The 16399-nt window shown below is 41.8% G+C and overlaps 1 protein-coding gene across 5 annotated transcripts in view; it reads right to left on the bottom strand.

The window, feature by feature from the left end:
* nrxn3b (neurexin 3b) overlaps positions 1–16399 on the bottom strand; it is a 279140-nt gene that overhangs the window by 58136 nt on the left and 204605 nt on the right. For all 5 annotated transcript variants that reach the window (XM_072362420.1, XM_072362416.1, XM_072362417.1 and 2 more), the window contains one exon: positions 15553–15734. In XM_072362420.1, coding sequence (XP_072218521.1) covers positions 15553–15734 — 182 coding nt within the window. The remainder of the gene's footprint in view (positions 1–15552; positions 15735–16399) is intronic.

Genomic DNA, 16399 nt, shown 5'->3' with positions numbered 1-16399 from the left:
CTGCATAGCCACACAAGAGGAGAAGAGCACCTCGGAGGCTTTTCAGACCAAAAAGCATACGTAATGAGTCATGAGGTCCCTCTTCACTCGAAATGACATTAATTGCTGTCCAGGCAGTAGCCTGCTGGAAAACCGCCAGCACACGTGCAGGTTGGGGCAATTCTACATTGGGAGGGCTGCACAGCGGTCACAACAAATCTTCTCAAAATTGTGCAGAGCTGCAGCATGTTAATTTATGTGGAAAGAACAGCCTTTTATCCAAAAACAATTTGTCTTATCGGGGTGGGGTGGGGTGGGGGGGGTTTAAGATATTTCCAGTGAATCTGCTCGTTTAATCTTTAGAGGAAGTCCAGGAAAGTCTCTTCTTTCTCTTTCTTTGGTTAGTCTGACATGTTCAAGCAAAACGTGAATGAATTAAAGATAATGTGGCATGAATTAAGCATGTGCACTTCAGCCTTCAAACCAACTTTATCAAAGGGGCTCCATGTGAAATTTCAGAACGAGGGCAGCGGAAGGGTCAAGAGAACTGTGCTTAACATCTGTCATCTTTGTGCTGACTCACTGTCATGGCCATAGGGAATAACTGTAGGGTGTGGGTGCTCCACTTTCACACACACACAACTGGCATTTGCCTGATAAGCCTAGGCCCCATTTTACTTATACATGCACACATTAGCATAATCTTAAAGGAAATTTGACTTCAAAATGTTCTCTTTCTTGTGTTGCTGCCTCAAAATGGTCTATTTATGGTTTCCACAAACAGTCAAAGTCAATGCCAGCAGAGGCTAAGAAACATGCGTCATGACTTAGTTTTTTAATTCAATATCTGTGAATCTTTAAGTTTCTTGAAAAGAAGTTCAGCTCATTGATCAGAACTAAATGCTTAATATTATAGACTGCCTCTAGTAGCTCTTACTAGATAACTTTAATTGTTGGATTAAAGGGCTGTAACAATCATAACTGAAAACACATGAGCACATTGTGAAAGCTAATCCAACCTGTTCTTTATAGCGATGTGGATATTCATGCATATTGGAGATTCGGCTGCAAACATGATTGCGGATCACAGACTGGCAGGTAATGCTCATAGAAATGGAAAAGCAGAGCTCTCTGCACGTTTTCCTGCACAGCGCAGCAGAACAATGAGCCTCTTGGCCTGAGGACAGTGAACTTCAAGCAGATAAAAGGGGGCGGGAAAACACTGATTTATTCAACAGCTTTTAATTGTGCAAACAGACTCGAGGACCTTTGACACTGATGAAGACAGAAGTGTTGGTTTGTTTGCACACATTCAGGAAAAGCATAGTCATGCTGAAAAATTCAACTGTTTACAGTGACACACTTTCCGGATTTTGTTGCATCTTGGTTCAAACTCTAATCGTTATTTTCTGCGATGGGGTTGGGGTTCCATCAATTTTGACCAAAAACTATAACAGAGCCTCCGTCATGTTTTACAGTCATGTTTTTAGGTTTTAAATGTTGTTGTTTAGCTGACATTTGTTGTGATTTGGTGCTATATTAACAAAAGTAAATTAAAGACATTTTACTATTTCACGAAAAATAGCTGCTGGTGTAAGATCTCCATAAAGTTGTAACGAGGCAACAAAATCCAGGAAAAGTAGGTAAAGAGAAACATCTGGAGGAACATGTTGCCATTAAATAGGATAATTGGCAAGAGATCAGTAACATGATTGGGTATAAAGAGCATTTTAGAAAGGCAGTCATAAGTAAAGACTGGCATCGGTTCAACAATCTGCAAAAAAAACCCAACCTAAACAACTTGTAGAGCAAAATCTGAATGTGTCCAAATGTAAAAGAATCTTGAAGTCTCTACCCGTATGGGACACGGACTCATACGGCATCTGTTAAAACGAGAGTCTCTGTAGTGGACCGACCGGCCTACCTGCAGTCCAGATCTATTTCACCAACTGAAAATGTTTGATGCATCGTGAAATGCAAAATACGACAAAGACAACTCAGGACTGTTGAGCAGTTAGAATCCTACATTAGACAAGAATGGGACAACATTCCTCTCCCGAAGCTCCAACAACTGGTCTCCTCAGTTCCCAAACATTTACAGACTGTATTGAAACTGAAAGCATGTCCGTGTCCATACTTTTTTGAGACATTGCTACATACACTGGGGCACTGGGGTTGTAGACGCAATTAAAAGTAATTGTCACAAATGACTTTGTCTTTGCGACATGCTGCGACGAACAAATTGGTTCTTTGCTGAGCTTGTTATGTGGAGGCACAGCACTGGTACATCCCTTAAAGTGTAGGCCTTTTTCTGCTCGATTGATTCATAGGTCAGTCTCTGAAATTGTTCAGGTATAAGCACTGAACTGAAAGGACTGAGAAATGAGGGGGAAAACAGCCAATATCCAAAGGAAATAAACAGTTAAACCTGGAGAATTATTGATCATAAACACTCAATACCGTTTAACAATATACCTTATATTATATTTACTTATTATATTTTGTATCATTATGATTAAACTGTCTGTATCCCTAATGTATCTATTAATTAAAGGCACCAGATAAAGATGGTGAAGTAAAAGCTACAGCATTTGCCTCTCTGCAGTAGAAATACATGGATATATGAAAGCAAATGGCTGAAGCGAATGGCTGAAGTGTAGTGCGAATGTACTTCTTGTGTCTTGTGTATCTCCCACCACTGCAAACATATTAGAGTGAGTTTATAAGTAATTCAAAATGTGCCCTTGGGTGTAACTCAATTCACAGTGGAGTTTCTTCAGAAAAACTCTCAAACATCATAAAATGGACAAAAAGAAAACCAAATCTTTAGTGTATTTGTTCAAATCACTCTCCTATACTCATCTGCATCTTAAAGCTACACAGCTGGGAAAAAAAAAGTATTTTGTAGGTTTGTACAAATCTTGGTCCTTGGTTGATTAAAAATGAGTCTCCACTTGGACTTCATAAAAAAACAATACCTAGTTTTCACTAAACTTTTATTACTTATGAATCATGGAGAACTCTACATATGCTTTACATAACCAGAATGCAGTGAGGATCCTGTTTTCATTGTCTGTAATAGCTCAGTAAAGGAGCAGATTTCTCTTTTAATATGTTCTTGATTTTACCCTGAAATCCTAGAAAAAAACCAACCATAAACAAGATAGAAAATTCTGTAACCAGTCGCCACGCACGTACACACACTCCTTGGAGTCGTATGTTATCGGAATAAAAAGGTCACGACCCTATTGATCACATTGGACGGTGCATCATGAACCGTAAGGAAATGTGTGTATACGTGTATGTGTGCTGCGGTGCTGAGAGAGAGCACTTTGCAGAACTGGATCTTCCACTAAAAATAGAAAATATGCTTTTTTTTCTTTTTTTTTCACCACAATAAAAGGACAGAGGAAGTGACTGGGGGCAATTCAGTAGCAGAGTAAGAGATGTGGGGGTAGAAGACTTAGCTGTCATGTCCTTGGCCGTCTGCCTCGATGCCTGTCCAGAATGTTTGAGGATCAATGGCATACACTCTGTAACCCTTCAGTGCTTAGAATAACTCTTTGAAAGAGCTAAGCAGGAAATATCTTTTATGCCTATAGATTGGTGGTCTGATGATCCCAGCTTCTTGCTCTTTTTTTAAAAGTGCCTTTTTGTCTCTCTGTCAATATAGCTTTGTCATGGTGAGAGTCAGTCATGGCAGGATTAAATAAATACAAACTCGCGCTCAGTAAAATAGCTCCCCTTCAACACTCGCTCCATCAGGAAGAGAGTTTCGCTCTTAAATTTGATCCCCCCCATTTTTTTTTTATATCAGTGCGAAATAGACAAAAACAACTTCTTGCTGCTCTTTTTCTTTTTTTTTTTTTCTAACCAGCAGGTGCTTAATCCTTAACGAATACACATGCAGTGTGTGTGTATGGTGAGCCAATCTGCCGCACTGTCACTGGCACTGAAGACAGATTTTATTTTTTTTATGCTAGATTTATTTTTTAATGTTGGCGTTTATCACCCGCGCAGCCCTGCAATTTGTCAGACCCCCCCCCCCACGTCACCTCATCAATAATCCAAAAGGAAGGGAGTATATTTCCTAAAATGTGAATCTTTTTCTTTTATTGGGCTTTCCATCCTCTCTGCTTCTCTCTCCATCTCCGACTGCCCATTTGACTCTTTGGCGGTTCAGGTAAGAGGTGGTAGGTGCTGTACTAGAGTAAGGCCAAACCATGATGGAGGATTTAGAAGAGTCTTTGGAGAGAGCTGAGATGGCAGCCATCCTTGCGCAAGACATACACCTCCGCCACTTCCAAATCCCTCTGATCTTTCATTAGGTCCTCGTCACAAGCTATTCCACTCATTGCTCAAGCACACATAGCATTGCATCTTGAGCTGGATAAAAAAATGTGATTCTGCTAAGTGAAATGGGGTGCTTTGATCTCAGAGAGCATCTGTCTCCTTCTAATAAAGTGCAGATACTGAAACGCGGAGTTATTTGTTATAAGGATTTGCGGTGGGCCGGAACTAAGTAGTTGATATGAGAAACATATTAGGATTTCTGACTGATATTGTGCACATATTCAAATACATGCTTTGTACTATTATGCAAAAGAGACATTATTACAGAGAAGTCAGAAGCTTGAGTCATCTGCTATATGTTCTCGATAAAACGGCAAGATTTCGACAGCATACGTTTTTGCCTTCTTTGCATTCTACCCAGAAGCAACTGTTGAAAATTTCCAGGCGGACGAATTCATCTCACAAATTCCTCATCTAGTTATGTGTGTATAACGAGCAACTGCAGGCATTATCCAGACCTGACTTGCCCAGAGTTCATGTGCTAAAATAGCATATGTTACCCAGCTAGTCACTAACTCAAAGCTTTTTGAAAGTACCAAAACCCGGGTTCACACACCATTGGGCTGTGAAAGTGGGCACATCTCACGTTTTCTTTACAGAAACACTCATGACATCTCACATGGAGGTTCTGAAACTGATATCAACAACCAATGGAAAAATTGTTAATTATAAGAGATTGTGATCCAACACAACCGCAAGATATAGAGTTATGTCATCCATTCGTGCTGTCCTTGCTTACAGAGCCGATCCCCCGCGAGGTAGTGGTAGATGATTGACTTTTGCTCCTTGTTCCTTGTAGCCCTCAGACCAGTGAGGGTCTTCTTGCAGAGGGAAAGGATTTAATTGGCTTGTTATGTAGCAGGTGCATCTGTGATTAATAAAACCTGTGTAAACACGTTTCTTTTGGTATAAAAACTGTATTTGACTATCAAGTAACTAATCTAAGGGTTATTTGAACCTGTGATCGCAAGTAACTTCTTTTAGATTATACATCTACAATGCTTTAAAGTCACAAAAGTTCAACTTTTTAAGTTGCATTAGGGTATTGGTTCCAATAGTCCTTATGTTTTTGGTAATTCGGAGTTGTTTTTGTTCATATTTATCTTAGAAATGACCTCAGCTTTGTTCTGACATGGAGGACGTGCCAACCCTGCAGCCTTCCTGTGACTGTATGCGATCACAAGGGCTATGCTAGTTAATGATGGTCATTAAATATCTTCAAAGGTGTTGTTTTCTGAGCATGTAAAGTAGAGACAAACCTGGTGTGGCAGAACTTTGGCTTTGTTTGACTTAAGCTGTGTTTAATTTCATAGCTTACATGCTTCCTGCTCTCAGCTAAAGGAATCTCACCTAAGGGAACCTACTTTGACAAAATTCCTCTACTCTACTGCAATGTCACCATGGTAGACAGCACTCCATGCATTATGCTGGTTGCCCAATCACCTGAAATATGTTTCTGCTGCTATAATTTTAGCACCAAAAGTTAAGGTTGAAGTTAGTTCCACAGCTAAGCTAGCCAGACCAACATTAGCTTAGCTTGTTAAAAGGCTAGTTTTACTCTCAGAAATAGCGTATTTTTCACAAGATATTAGAGAACTTCCATAGTTTTAAACATTGTGTTTTTGCGTTAACTTCAATAACAAGAACAGTAACTATTATGATTAAAAATATATATATATTTAAACAGTTTAGCAAACTGTCTTGTTTAGTTTGGAACTTAAACAAGGTACTGATGGCTAATCTAGTCATTTAATTCTATGTGAAGCGATAAATTGCTGCTCAGTTCTGTGATATACGGTTTGAAGTTCCCTTTAAATTGGGTGTTTCTGCTACATATTTGAATCTTGCTTAACATGATTGAATACCCTAGGCTGTCCACTCCACAGGGAAGTCCAGGGTAATGGGAACACAGCCACTGCTGAGTTGAGTGAAAATTAGCCTTTTTTCCCCCAGGTAGATAGTGATCTAATTACATGTTAAATGTTCCGTAGTCAACGGACAGTGACTGATTCTTGGGTAACTTGCCCTACTAGAGACTAACATAATTTTTTTTAATTTGATGATAAAACAGCCACATAATGACCACATTTTGGCAAAGCATAGCGAGTGTGACCCTTACCATGAGTTCTGAAAGAGTTTTTTTTTTCTGCACTGCAGCTGGATTCAAAACGTTTCATGGACCAGCTTCTAGTGTTCAATCTAGGCTTAAGAGTGAAAACAACAGTGCTGTGGCACTGATGCAGAAAAAGAAAGGCAGAGAGATAGGATGGAGTAAGAGATATGAGAGAGCGGGTGGTGGGCCGTCAGAGTGAGACAGAGAAGCAACACATAATTTGGAATTCACAGCCAATGTGTCTGTGTGCTGAGAGCTATCTGAGCCAAGTTAGTCTCTGATCCTGCTCTGAATTCTAAAATATCCACATCTCACCATTTCTCTAGCCCCGACTCCTTTCCTCCCACCCTTTTTTCTTTCATTCAGACTCTTGTATTTGTTCTACTTTTGAATGTACATGATCCTCTACTCTCTTGTTTCTTTCATCTTCTCTTTCTATCTCTTCATCACTGTGCGAATGGGATTCATGTCCTACCATGAAGCTGTGAAAACACAGGCATCCCCTTAGGATTTAGCTGTCAGAGAGCAAAGACGATAGAAGCAGGCACAATGTTTGTTGTGTCTCACTGAATTTTTCATCTTATTCTATGAAATATACATTGCTGAGGCGAGGGCTAATGCTACGGACGATATTGTTACATTGTAATAATATTTCACTGTTTATTCAACTTGAGCAGTTATTACTTGCTGTTGGTTTTGTGAAATGGTGGCAGGGGGAGTGAAATGGGATATGTGTGTGCCACACGCTCTGTTATCCTGAAGTGCCTTTGGTTGACATGACAGGCAGATGTCCCCAAAGAGCCCTCATATTAAGTTGAGTGTCCGTGGCAGTGTGCTGCCGGGTGAAAAGGAGCCTGTGAAAATGTGTGTACAAAGGTTTTTTTTTCTATACAAAGCTGTAGCAGAGAGGTGAGCAAGAGGGTGGAGCCAGAGAGGGAAAAATAGAGTACAAATGCATGTTTTACGTATGTTTGTGTGTATCCACGCATGGGGTGGATGAGAAAATACAAGGCACAAATAGGCTTTTGTTGTAATGTGCATTTACGTCTTTCTGTGCATCTTTTTCTGTGTTTTTAGTCGGATTGAAGGTGCCTGCTGAAGATGTTAATCACTGACAACAACATGCACAAAACTCTTGTTTCCTTGATTATTCTGTGTCAACTTGTGAATCTTAAGTCAATAGTGCTTTACTAAGAGGAGCACATAAGTGCAAATGAAGACTTGCTTTTTTCTGTAGTGTTTGAGAGGCTTTGGCTATAAAATGAGATGGCAGTCACATTTTTGTGAAGGATGAGTTTAAATTACTGTGACAAAAGGACGTTCTCTCTCTGTACTGGATCTGGCTGTATTGATTGTAAAAATCAAACCTGCACCACTTTTCAAAGATTTCCAAGCCTGACACATTCACTTAAGGTGCATTTGGTTCCAATTATATTGGTCTTGCTAGGCAAGTTTTCATTGCTGTTTTGAATAAGAATAAAGGATAAATAAAAATATAAGCCCTGATGGCCAGGTGGAAGAAGCTCTTCCTCAATCTCTGTTCTGACCGTGCAGGGGCAGAGGCACTTGCCAGATGACAGACACTAGAAAAGTTTATTATTTGGGTGGTGAATGTTATTCAGGATTTTCCTGGTTCTGATCATGCCCCGCCTGGTGTGGATCTCTTGCTGGATGTGTAGTGCTGATCTCGTTGTGCATTCAGCACAACGAATCACTCAGTCGCCTGAGGTGGTACAGGCGCTGGCTGGCCTTCTTCACCATGGTGGAGATGTGCGTGGTCCATGTCAGGTCCTCCGAGATGTGCACACCGAGGTACCTATAGCTGTCTATTCTCTCCACCGGAGTCCCATAGATCCTGAGAGGAGTGTGATGGCTCATGTGCTTCTCCCTCCTTAAGTCCATGGCCATCTCCTTTGTCTTGGAGACATTCAGGTCCAAGTTGTTGTCTTTGCACCATGACAACAGTGCCTCTACCTCCTCCAGATACCACAGATGTCTCCCTGCTGTTGGAGATCAGGCCTACATCACTGTATAATCTGCGAACTTCAGTACTCCTATTTGGACAATAGGCTATCTGAAGGGGGGTCGAATGAGGTGGTTAATGAAGCGCAGATGAAGTCCTTGATCAGTCTCTCAAAGCACTTGATTTCCACAGAGGTGAGTGCTACTGCACGGAAGTCATTATGACAGGCAGGGCTGGTCACTTTGGAGATAGGGATGATTGTAGACCTCTTGAAGCAGCCAGGAGTGAGCAAGGGACAGGTTGAAGATAGAGATGAACATAGGGCTGAGCGGCACAGCACACGATTTCAGTGCCCACCCGGGGATGCCATCAGGACTGGCAGCCTTCCTTATGTACACACGTCCCAGAACTCTCGTCACCCAGTTCCCTGAGACGGACAGTAATCAGGTCTCACCGGTGTTAATGCTGGGCTTCTCCGCATAGTGTTAGCAGCCGTTACAGCTGAAGCTCTCCTGAAACATGTCCCGGTCCACGTCACACACAGCGTCCTGCAGAGTGGCTACTAATTGGGCTGACCAGCATCTGATCTCCCTCGTTGCCGGAGCTACCGTCCTTAGGCTTTGTTTGTCTTCCGGCATGAGGAAGACGGCAGCGTGGTACTGTGTATAACAGTGATCCAGCATGTTAACACCTCTGGTTGGGCATGTCACATGCTGGGAAAAGTTCGGCATCACCTTTGTCAGATTTGCCTTATTGAAATCCTCTACCACGATGAAGGCAGTGTCCGGGTGCTTGGTGTGGTGTTTGCTGATAATGTCTTGCAGGGAGGCCTGAGCGATGTCCGTATCTGCTTGTGGTGGAATGTAAACGGCAATGATGGTGTGAACTCCCACAGCAGGTAGAAGGGATGACAGGCGTTCAAGCTGGGGCAAGCAGGAACGTGACAGGACTGAGATATTCCTTGGATCACACCAGGCGTTGTCATTCATGAAACATACACCTCCTCCCTTGGTTTTGCCAGACTCCTCGGTCCTGTCTATGTGAAACATGGAGAAAGTCTCTGCAGGGAGAACAGCGGGATATAGCACTACGGGGAGGTCAGCCATGTCTCGGTGAAACAAAGAATGTTACAGTCCTGTATGTCCCTTTGGCAACACACTCAGGCCCTGACCTGGTCCAGCTTGTTGTCCAGGGACTGAACGTTGGCCAGCAGGATACTGGGCACTGGTGGGCGGTGTGCACTGTCTGTTGCATATTCCGGCCTCTTTCCCTCTGAGTTTTCCACCTGCTTTTCCATGGAGGTGTATGTCAATTGTTGGAGTCCACGTCCCAGAGGATCTCCTTCCTTTGCCACCTTCTGTGTGGGAGACCTGGGTTCAAATCCCCTGCATGAAAGGTACTACCTCCATTAGGGGTCCTTATGCAAGATTTACCTTACCCTATCTGCCTTTTACCCTTTGGATAAAAGCGTCTGCCTAAACATAAACGTGATGAGTGTGGGAGACCGTGATGAAAGAGGACAAACGACATAAACAACAATAAAAATCACAGATTTAAGGTAGCCATCTTGTAATACATAGGTAAGTCCCAGGTTGACCGCATGTTGGTTACTAATCAACTAATTACTGAATTAACTGATGTTTAAAACAAACAACCCTTAGCCTCTTGTTACCCTCAGTGTTGAAATGTAACAAAGTCAAGTGTACAAATACTTTTAGACATACTTCACTGTTGCATTTCCATTGCATACTTTTTAATACCACAAGAGGTCACATGCAAGTTTTTTTTTCTTTCTCCAGCTCCACAATTCATACCTTTTCTAGTTTCTCAGCAGGTTCAAACTGTTAATGCAAATCTGCAAATGGGGTACATAATTACCAAATATAAATTGGGATGTCTTATTAAATAAATTGACATTCCCATTCCCAGAAGAACATTTAATGTATTAGCTACCCAGCAGGCAATAAAGATATGAAAAATATCTCTGCCCTTATGATCTATTATCATAGTTATAATCTAATGATAAAGTGTGATTTTTATATAGCCACTTTTGGTTCTTTAACTACAAATCCATTTCAACAACACCTGCCCTTTTATTCTGAATAAATTGGCGTGTCCATGTTGTCTATTTTGAGGATGACGCCAAGCAATGATGACAAGCGTCCTGGTAAGCCATGTGCAACAATGAGCCACTATGCTCAACATCTGGACTCCAAAAACTAAAGTAGCTCATTGGAAGTTAGTCATGATTTAAGAAAAATTAGACACAACTGTAATGAAGTGCTACTGTAATCATGAGATATCCAGAGCTGAGGGAACTGGTGTTAAAAGAGAAAAGGTCAATAATAAGAGCACTGTTTTGCACTTTAAATAATGGATCATTGGATTGTACATAATGGGTATTTGGAGGCAAAAAGGTCAGCTTCAAAAGCTAGTGTTTGTTGAAGGTGATATATCCAACAACAAGTTGAAGAGGTCCTCTTAACAAGTTAAACTACAGCATAAAACTAAAATCTATCACTCTCTATCAGTGGTTGTACCGTTACTTTGAAATTCTGCCCCAACGACATTTAATATATGATATTTCTCCCAGAAGTCACAATTAGCCATTAGGTCACAAAAGACAATCAAAAGCAGAGATCTTAGTTCTACCACGCAGGTGGTCCTGCATTGCTTGTACGACCACAATCAATCTAGTTTGTAAGCAAAACACAGCTTTAAAATGCCAAATGGAAGTAAGCATAAATTAACCTCCGTATAAAATTAAGCTCCGTATAACTCACACACATGTCCACTTACCATCTGGCACTGTAGGCAATATTCTAGTAAAAACAAGCCAGCTGTTAATATAAAATAAAGCCTATCACCAGAAAATGACTCTTCAGATGCTGTTCAGCCTACCAACAAAGTAACACTGACAGCATATGCTGCAAACACCTTGTTGTGAAATCAACAGCAAGACAAAATCTCCCAGTTCTTTATTTCTGTGGGGGGAATCAAATGTGGGAGGTAAGAAAATAAGAAGATGTAATGTTATCAGAGGCCACGAGCCGTAAATGTGATAATATCTATCTTTCCCTGCAGAGGTAGAGTAACTTGATAGAGGCAATACATTGCTGGCCATATACGCGCTGATGCACACAGGTACACATCAAACATCTTATATTAGGTCTGTCAGGAGGAGAGCGAAACAGGGAAATAGATGGGGAAGCAGACACCGTTCAAGATAAACACAGAGACATAGGAGAATGGGTGATGGATGGGTAAAGGGAGACAGAGTAAAACATGTACTCCTGCAGAAATTTATTAAAACATACACACATTTGTGCATGTATGCAGATAATGCTGAAAAAACACCAGACACGGCATGCTGTGTTAGACAGCATTTGGCATCCCCACCCACTCATCTCATTCCACGTCTTGTTTCTGAGTGTCTGCGTCCAGGTTTTCAATTATCCAGCAGGCGCACCTCCTCTTCCCAGTGAATTAGCATGAGAGAGAAACTCAAGTGGGTAATGAAATTCGATGTGGTGTTGCTCCATTAGAAAATGGGAGCCTGATTGATTGTCATGTTTGTCGTTACCGTGTTTTTGAGAGCGAGTGAAACTGAGGGATGGCGGTGGGGATGAGAATCTACGTTTTTACATCCTGGGTGAGATGTGATGTGGGGTGGGGGGTGGGGAGTCTATCTGGAGCATTCATTAGGGAAATTTTTATGAAGAACATTAAGATTGTCATCATAAAAAGTTTGTTTCACTCATATCAAGGCTCTACGACTCCAACTAATGTGACCTTGAGGGACGCTTGTAAAAGACACTTCAAAAGAACTATAAGCCAGTTTTTGCTGTATTTCTCTGAGATCGCAGTGAATACTCAAATGTGTTCACCTTCCATGGAGCGCAGCATATTTCTACTCCACCTACTTTATGGATTGTAATGTAGCACTTGCAGATGTCTTTATATCACCTTGCTCTAATGCGCTCTGGTTTTCTTGAATGAAAAGCAAAAGAGCTCACAGACACTAAGCTTAATGGAACTATTTCAGCTTCAGCTTTGCATGTCTCCAACTGCAACGACAGCTTCGCAGGGGTGAGCGGATCGAGCTCGAGCGGAGCCACGATGAATTGGGAATCATATTGCTCATTTCATTCTGACATTATGACCACTGACAGGTGCAGTGAAAAACATCGATTGTCTTATTGAACTGGCACTTCGCGGCACGTGAACAGTCGGTCCTTGAAGCTGATGTGCTGGAAGGGGAAGAAAGAAAATGAGGAAATTTAGAGGATGTGAGCAACTTTGACAAAAGCTAGAACTGGCAAAAGGGTCATGGGCTGCCATTAGCTCATATGGGCACACGGGGAACGAAGGCTGGCTCATGTTTTCCAATCTAGTGGATTTCCAAGCCATCTTTAACTAATATCATCACCACCAGAGCCATCACTGTCCTGTGACGTCTGTTCATGGTAACAGTTAAGTCTCTGAGTTTACCTGTTGAGCGCCTGAGTGTCTGTTAAGTCCTGAGTTATCTTCCACATATGCAGTCCCTGTTGAGAGACTACCGGACTCTCATCCAGCACATACAGTATGTGTGTGTGTAGACTTAAATCCATAACATTAACGTTGTTACTAATAACTGCTACCGCACGCCCCCATTTTACATAATCTTACGCTAAAAGGTCGTCCGTGATATAAAGGCACTCGGTGTGACAGCTTCAGGTTTTCTTCTCTGCATTAAGTTCAGGTAATTTCCTCCTATAATCAGCACGAAGTGTCCATTGTAGGCTCTGCATTCAGATCAGGTGAACTCGGAAATGAGGTGCTCGCAACGGCAAAATGTTCTTGCTCACCTCTGCAAAACGCCCTAAACTGCCCCCTACGATTTCAAACCAAGCGTGCAGTTGTTCTTAGCAGCTAAAATGTAAACACTACAATCAGCATTTTAATTCATGATTACCAAACAAGCCGTAAGCTCATCACGCAGAAGAGATAATGAGGAAAGCAAAGACGAGAGGAGGAACAGGGCGAGTCTGTGATTAGCTCTCGGCTGGAATGTCGTGTCAGTTTTTCTCTGCGCTCAGAGCTCTGCATGTTAAAGAAACTGACATGGACAAGCTTTTTTTTTTCTCTTTCTATAAAGCAGAGGTTACTCGAGTCAAAGTTAAGGTGAGTGAAAGACCTGCTTAATCTCCTTGTGAAGTTTTAACATGATTTAAGTGAGAGTATTTATAGGCCGTGAAAATCTAGCGTCATCAAAAAACCGCTGAAGATATTTTCCTCTTTGTTGACTCTACCATGTCATATATTCAGCCAATAAAGACGTTTAAGTGTGACAATTGCGGGCTGTAGTTGTGCTGATGCTCAAGTAGTGACCTAATAATTGTAAAGGCTGAGGCGATAGCTCTGGGCCTGATAAGACCTTTAGTTAGACATATATCCAGAATTGGCAGCCATAATGCTTTTAACCTTTTCCTCCAGATTCATTACCGAAAGCAAACCGCTGACAGCGAAGACCTGATGACTGCCATTAGGAATTATTATCTTCTGGCATTTCAGTGAATTCTCTCCTAATTTCACAGCATCTCCACACATGGAACAGAGACGGCCGCGTTGTTTTAGCTGCAATATAGACTACATCCCATATGGCTCTAACCTTCCCTTTAATACGCCCACAACTACAGAAATGTACAATCTCATGTGGGTCGAATTAAACTATTTTCTCAGAAAGTAACTAATCAGTTCATGACTAAATACCCTTTCAAGGTCTAATGAATTATTTACTGTTCATCAGTGGTGAAAAATCCATCCGCCCTCATTTGATTTCTGTTCAAATGTAATTGCAGAACAAAGCAGCCGTGCAAAGCACCTTGCTTTTTGCTACTTAGTTAATAGTTTAAAGCTGCAATCGCTGTTAATATTAAATGAAATCTTCTTTGTTTGTACACTCTTGGTTGTCTTGGTTGAAATATTAGCAGTGCAACGTTCCCAGAGCAGCTGAAAGAAAGTACACTCAGTTCACAGCACGCTGCTTCTCTGAATGAGTTGTGAGTGAGTGAAATTTCCAGTAGCTTTTTCCTATAAATACATTTCATTAGCGTGCGAGAGTGGAGGAATGAAGACATTCACCGCTCAACGACTCGCGGCCAAATTATAGGAGATATCCTGCTTGGCTAACTTTGCTGGCTTATCTGAGATACAGAATTAAAGATGCATTTATTTTCCTTCCTTTGGAGGCTTCTGCAATTACCAAGGCGGTTGGGGAACGCGCGGGAGGCGTTTTCCCACATCACCCACACAATTTACTGTACATCTTCATCATTCTCCCTCTGAACACTCCGCTTCTTCCCTCACCGAGAACACGCGTGCAAACACACTTCTTTTTCTCTATATTGTAAAGGCGGTTCAAAACTGCTTGTTGTTGGCCCGCATCTTCTCAGAGCAGATGGCTGCCTTTTCTGCACCACATGGCCGGCACTCGGGAGACGAGGGGAGCTCTTTAAGAAGAAAAAAGACTTTCAATCTGCTTTAGCAACTGTAGCCCCTCCTCATCATCACATCTTTTTTCGCATGGCGTCAGCAGCAGCTTACCCCACCTCGTCATAGCCTCACTGCAGCGATTTGATGCCTGCCTTCATTTGGCTGCTCTTGATGATTATGTTAATACTTAATGCTTGGGTGAATGAGTCAAACACAAGGTCGCAGTGTGAGATTATTAAGATGCTGCACGGGCGCTCAATCTACTGGCCAGGAACCCCATCTGGCAGCGCCCTGTTATTCATTTTTATTTTTATCATATTTCTTCAACATATAGGAAAACACTGCATATATATGGAGAGCTGCATTCATTATTCATGCTGAGAGTTAGTTGGAATGTGGTGGAGTGTACAGGAGTGAGTTATGCGTGTGTTTTTATTTCATGGTCTGCAGACTGGTCGGGCATCGTGGGCTGAGCATCGTGGGCTGATTTTCCCCTGCGGTTCGCCATTTGGAAATGAACGACTCGGAGGTTTGTTTGCGGTCGTCACCTGGGGTTGTAATCCATGAAATGTTTGACTGCTTCAAGACAGCCGAAAAAAAAAAAAAAAAATACAAAAAGAAGGAGTCGAACAATGAGGACTCCCGAGTGGGTAAGAGTAATACGTACAACATGGAGCATGATGTAATCGCCCAGACGTGGGGCGCTGTCGATGCGGACGAGGATGCCATCTTTGATGGTGGTGCTGAAGCCCACTGCAAGCCGGTCCGTCCGCGTGCTTGGCCTCTCGTTGTTGGGCCACGTGTATGTGATCAGGCCCCCTCCTTTGCCAAAGATGTAGGTGGTGCCAGCTGTGGTAAACGGAGACAAACAAAAACAGCAGGAATTAGATGTGTTGTCGATGAAACGACATGAACACAGCTCAAATCTGAGACCAAAAAATGTTTGGAGAACCGAATGTCCACAGGCAAGATTAATTTCTGACAAAACAAGAGGTGCCGAGACATTTAAACACTGGTAATTGTGATTTTAAAGAAAGAGATATGAGTATGGTGTCGAGAATACGCTCGAGATGATCTTGTGATTTCATTAGCTGATGAAGTCAAAGCTTAACTTTGCAGTTTTTGTAACATTTTTACCGTTTCTTATCTCCTCTTTTGAGTATTATTCTATTGCAAAAAAAGGAGACAAAGATTCATAAAACAAAAGTGAATTAGTTTGAATGTAACATACTTTTCCAAGTTCCAATATCACTATTGGGAATTCTTTTGTCAACCATAATCATGCAATTCTGACGCCATGATTGTGGGGTAAATTAAGTGAAATCCCCTTACATCTAACTAACTGCTGCTACAATGAAGCTGTGCTCAGTTCTATTTTAGGATTTTAATGATATTCAGCCAACACCGCCTTTTTGGGTAGGAGTCAGCAGTTCCCCAGACTCCATCTCTGGCCTATCCAGCTCTTAAATATAGCCCCTTTCCAGGGAATAAGAGCCAGTATGGCCAGGATGGGA

This window comes from Leuresthes tenuis, unplaced genomic scaffold (assembly GCF_036924035.1).
Source record: "Leuresthes tenuis unplaced genomic scaffold, fLeuTen1.0.hap1 SCAF_13, whole genome shotgun sequence".
In the NCBI taxonomy this organism is placed as follows: Eukaryota; Metazoa; Chordata; class Actinopteri; order Atheriniformes; family Atherinopsidae; genus Leuresthes; species Leuresthes tenuis.
This window is presented reverse-complemented; position numbering and strand designations above follow the sequence as displayed.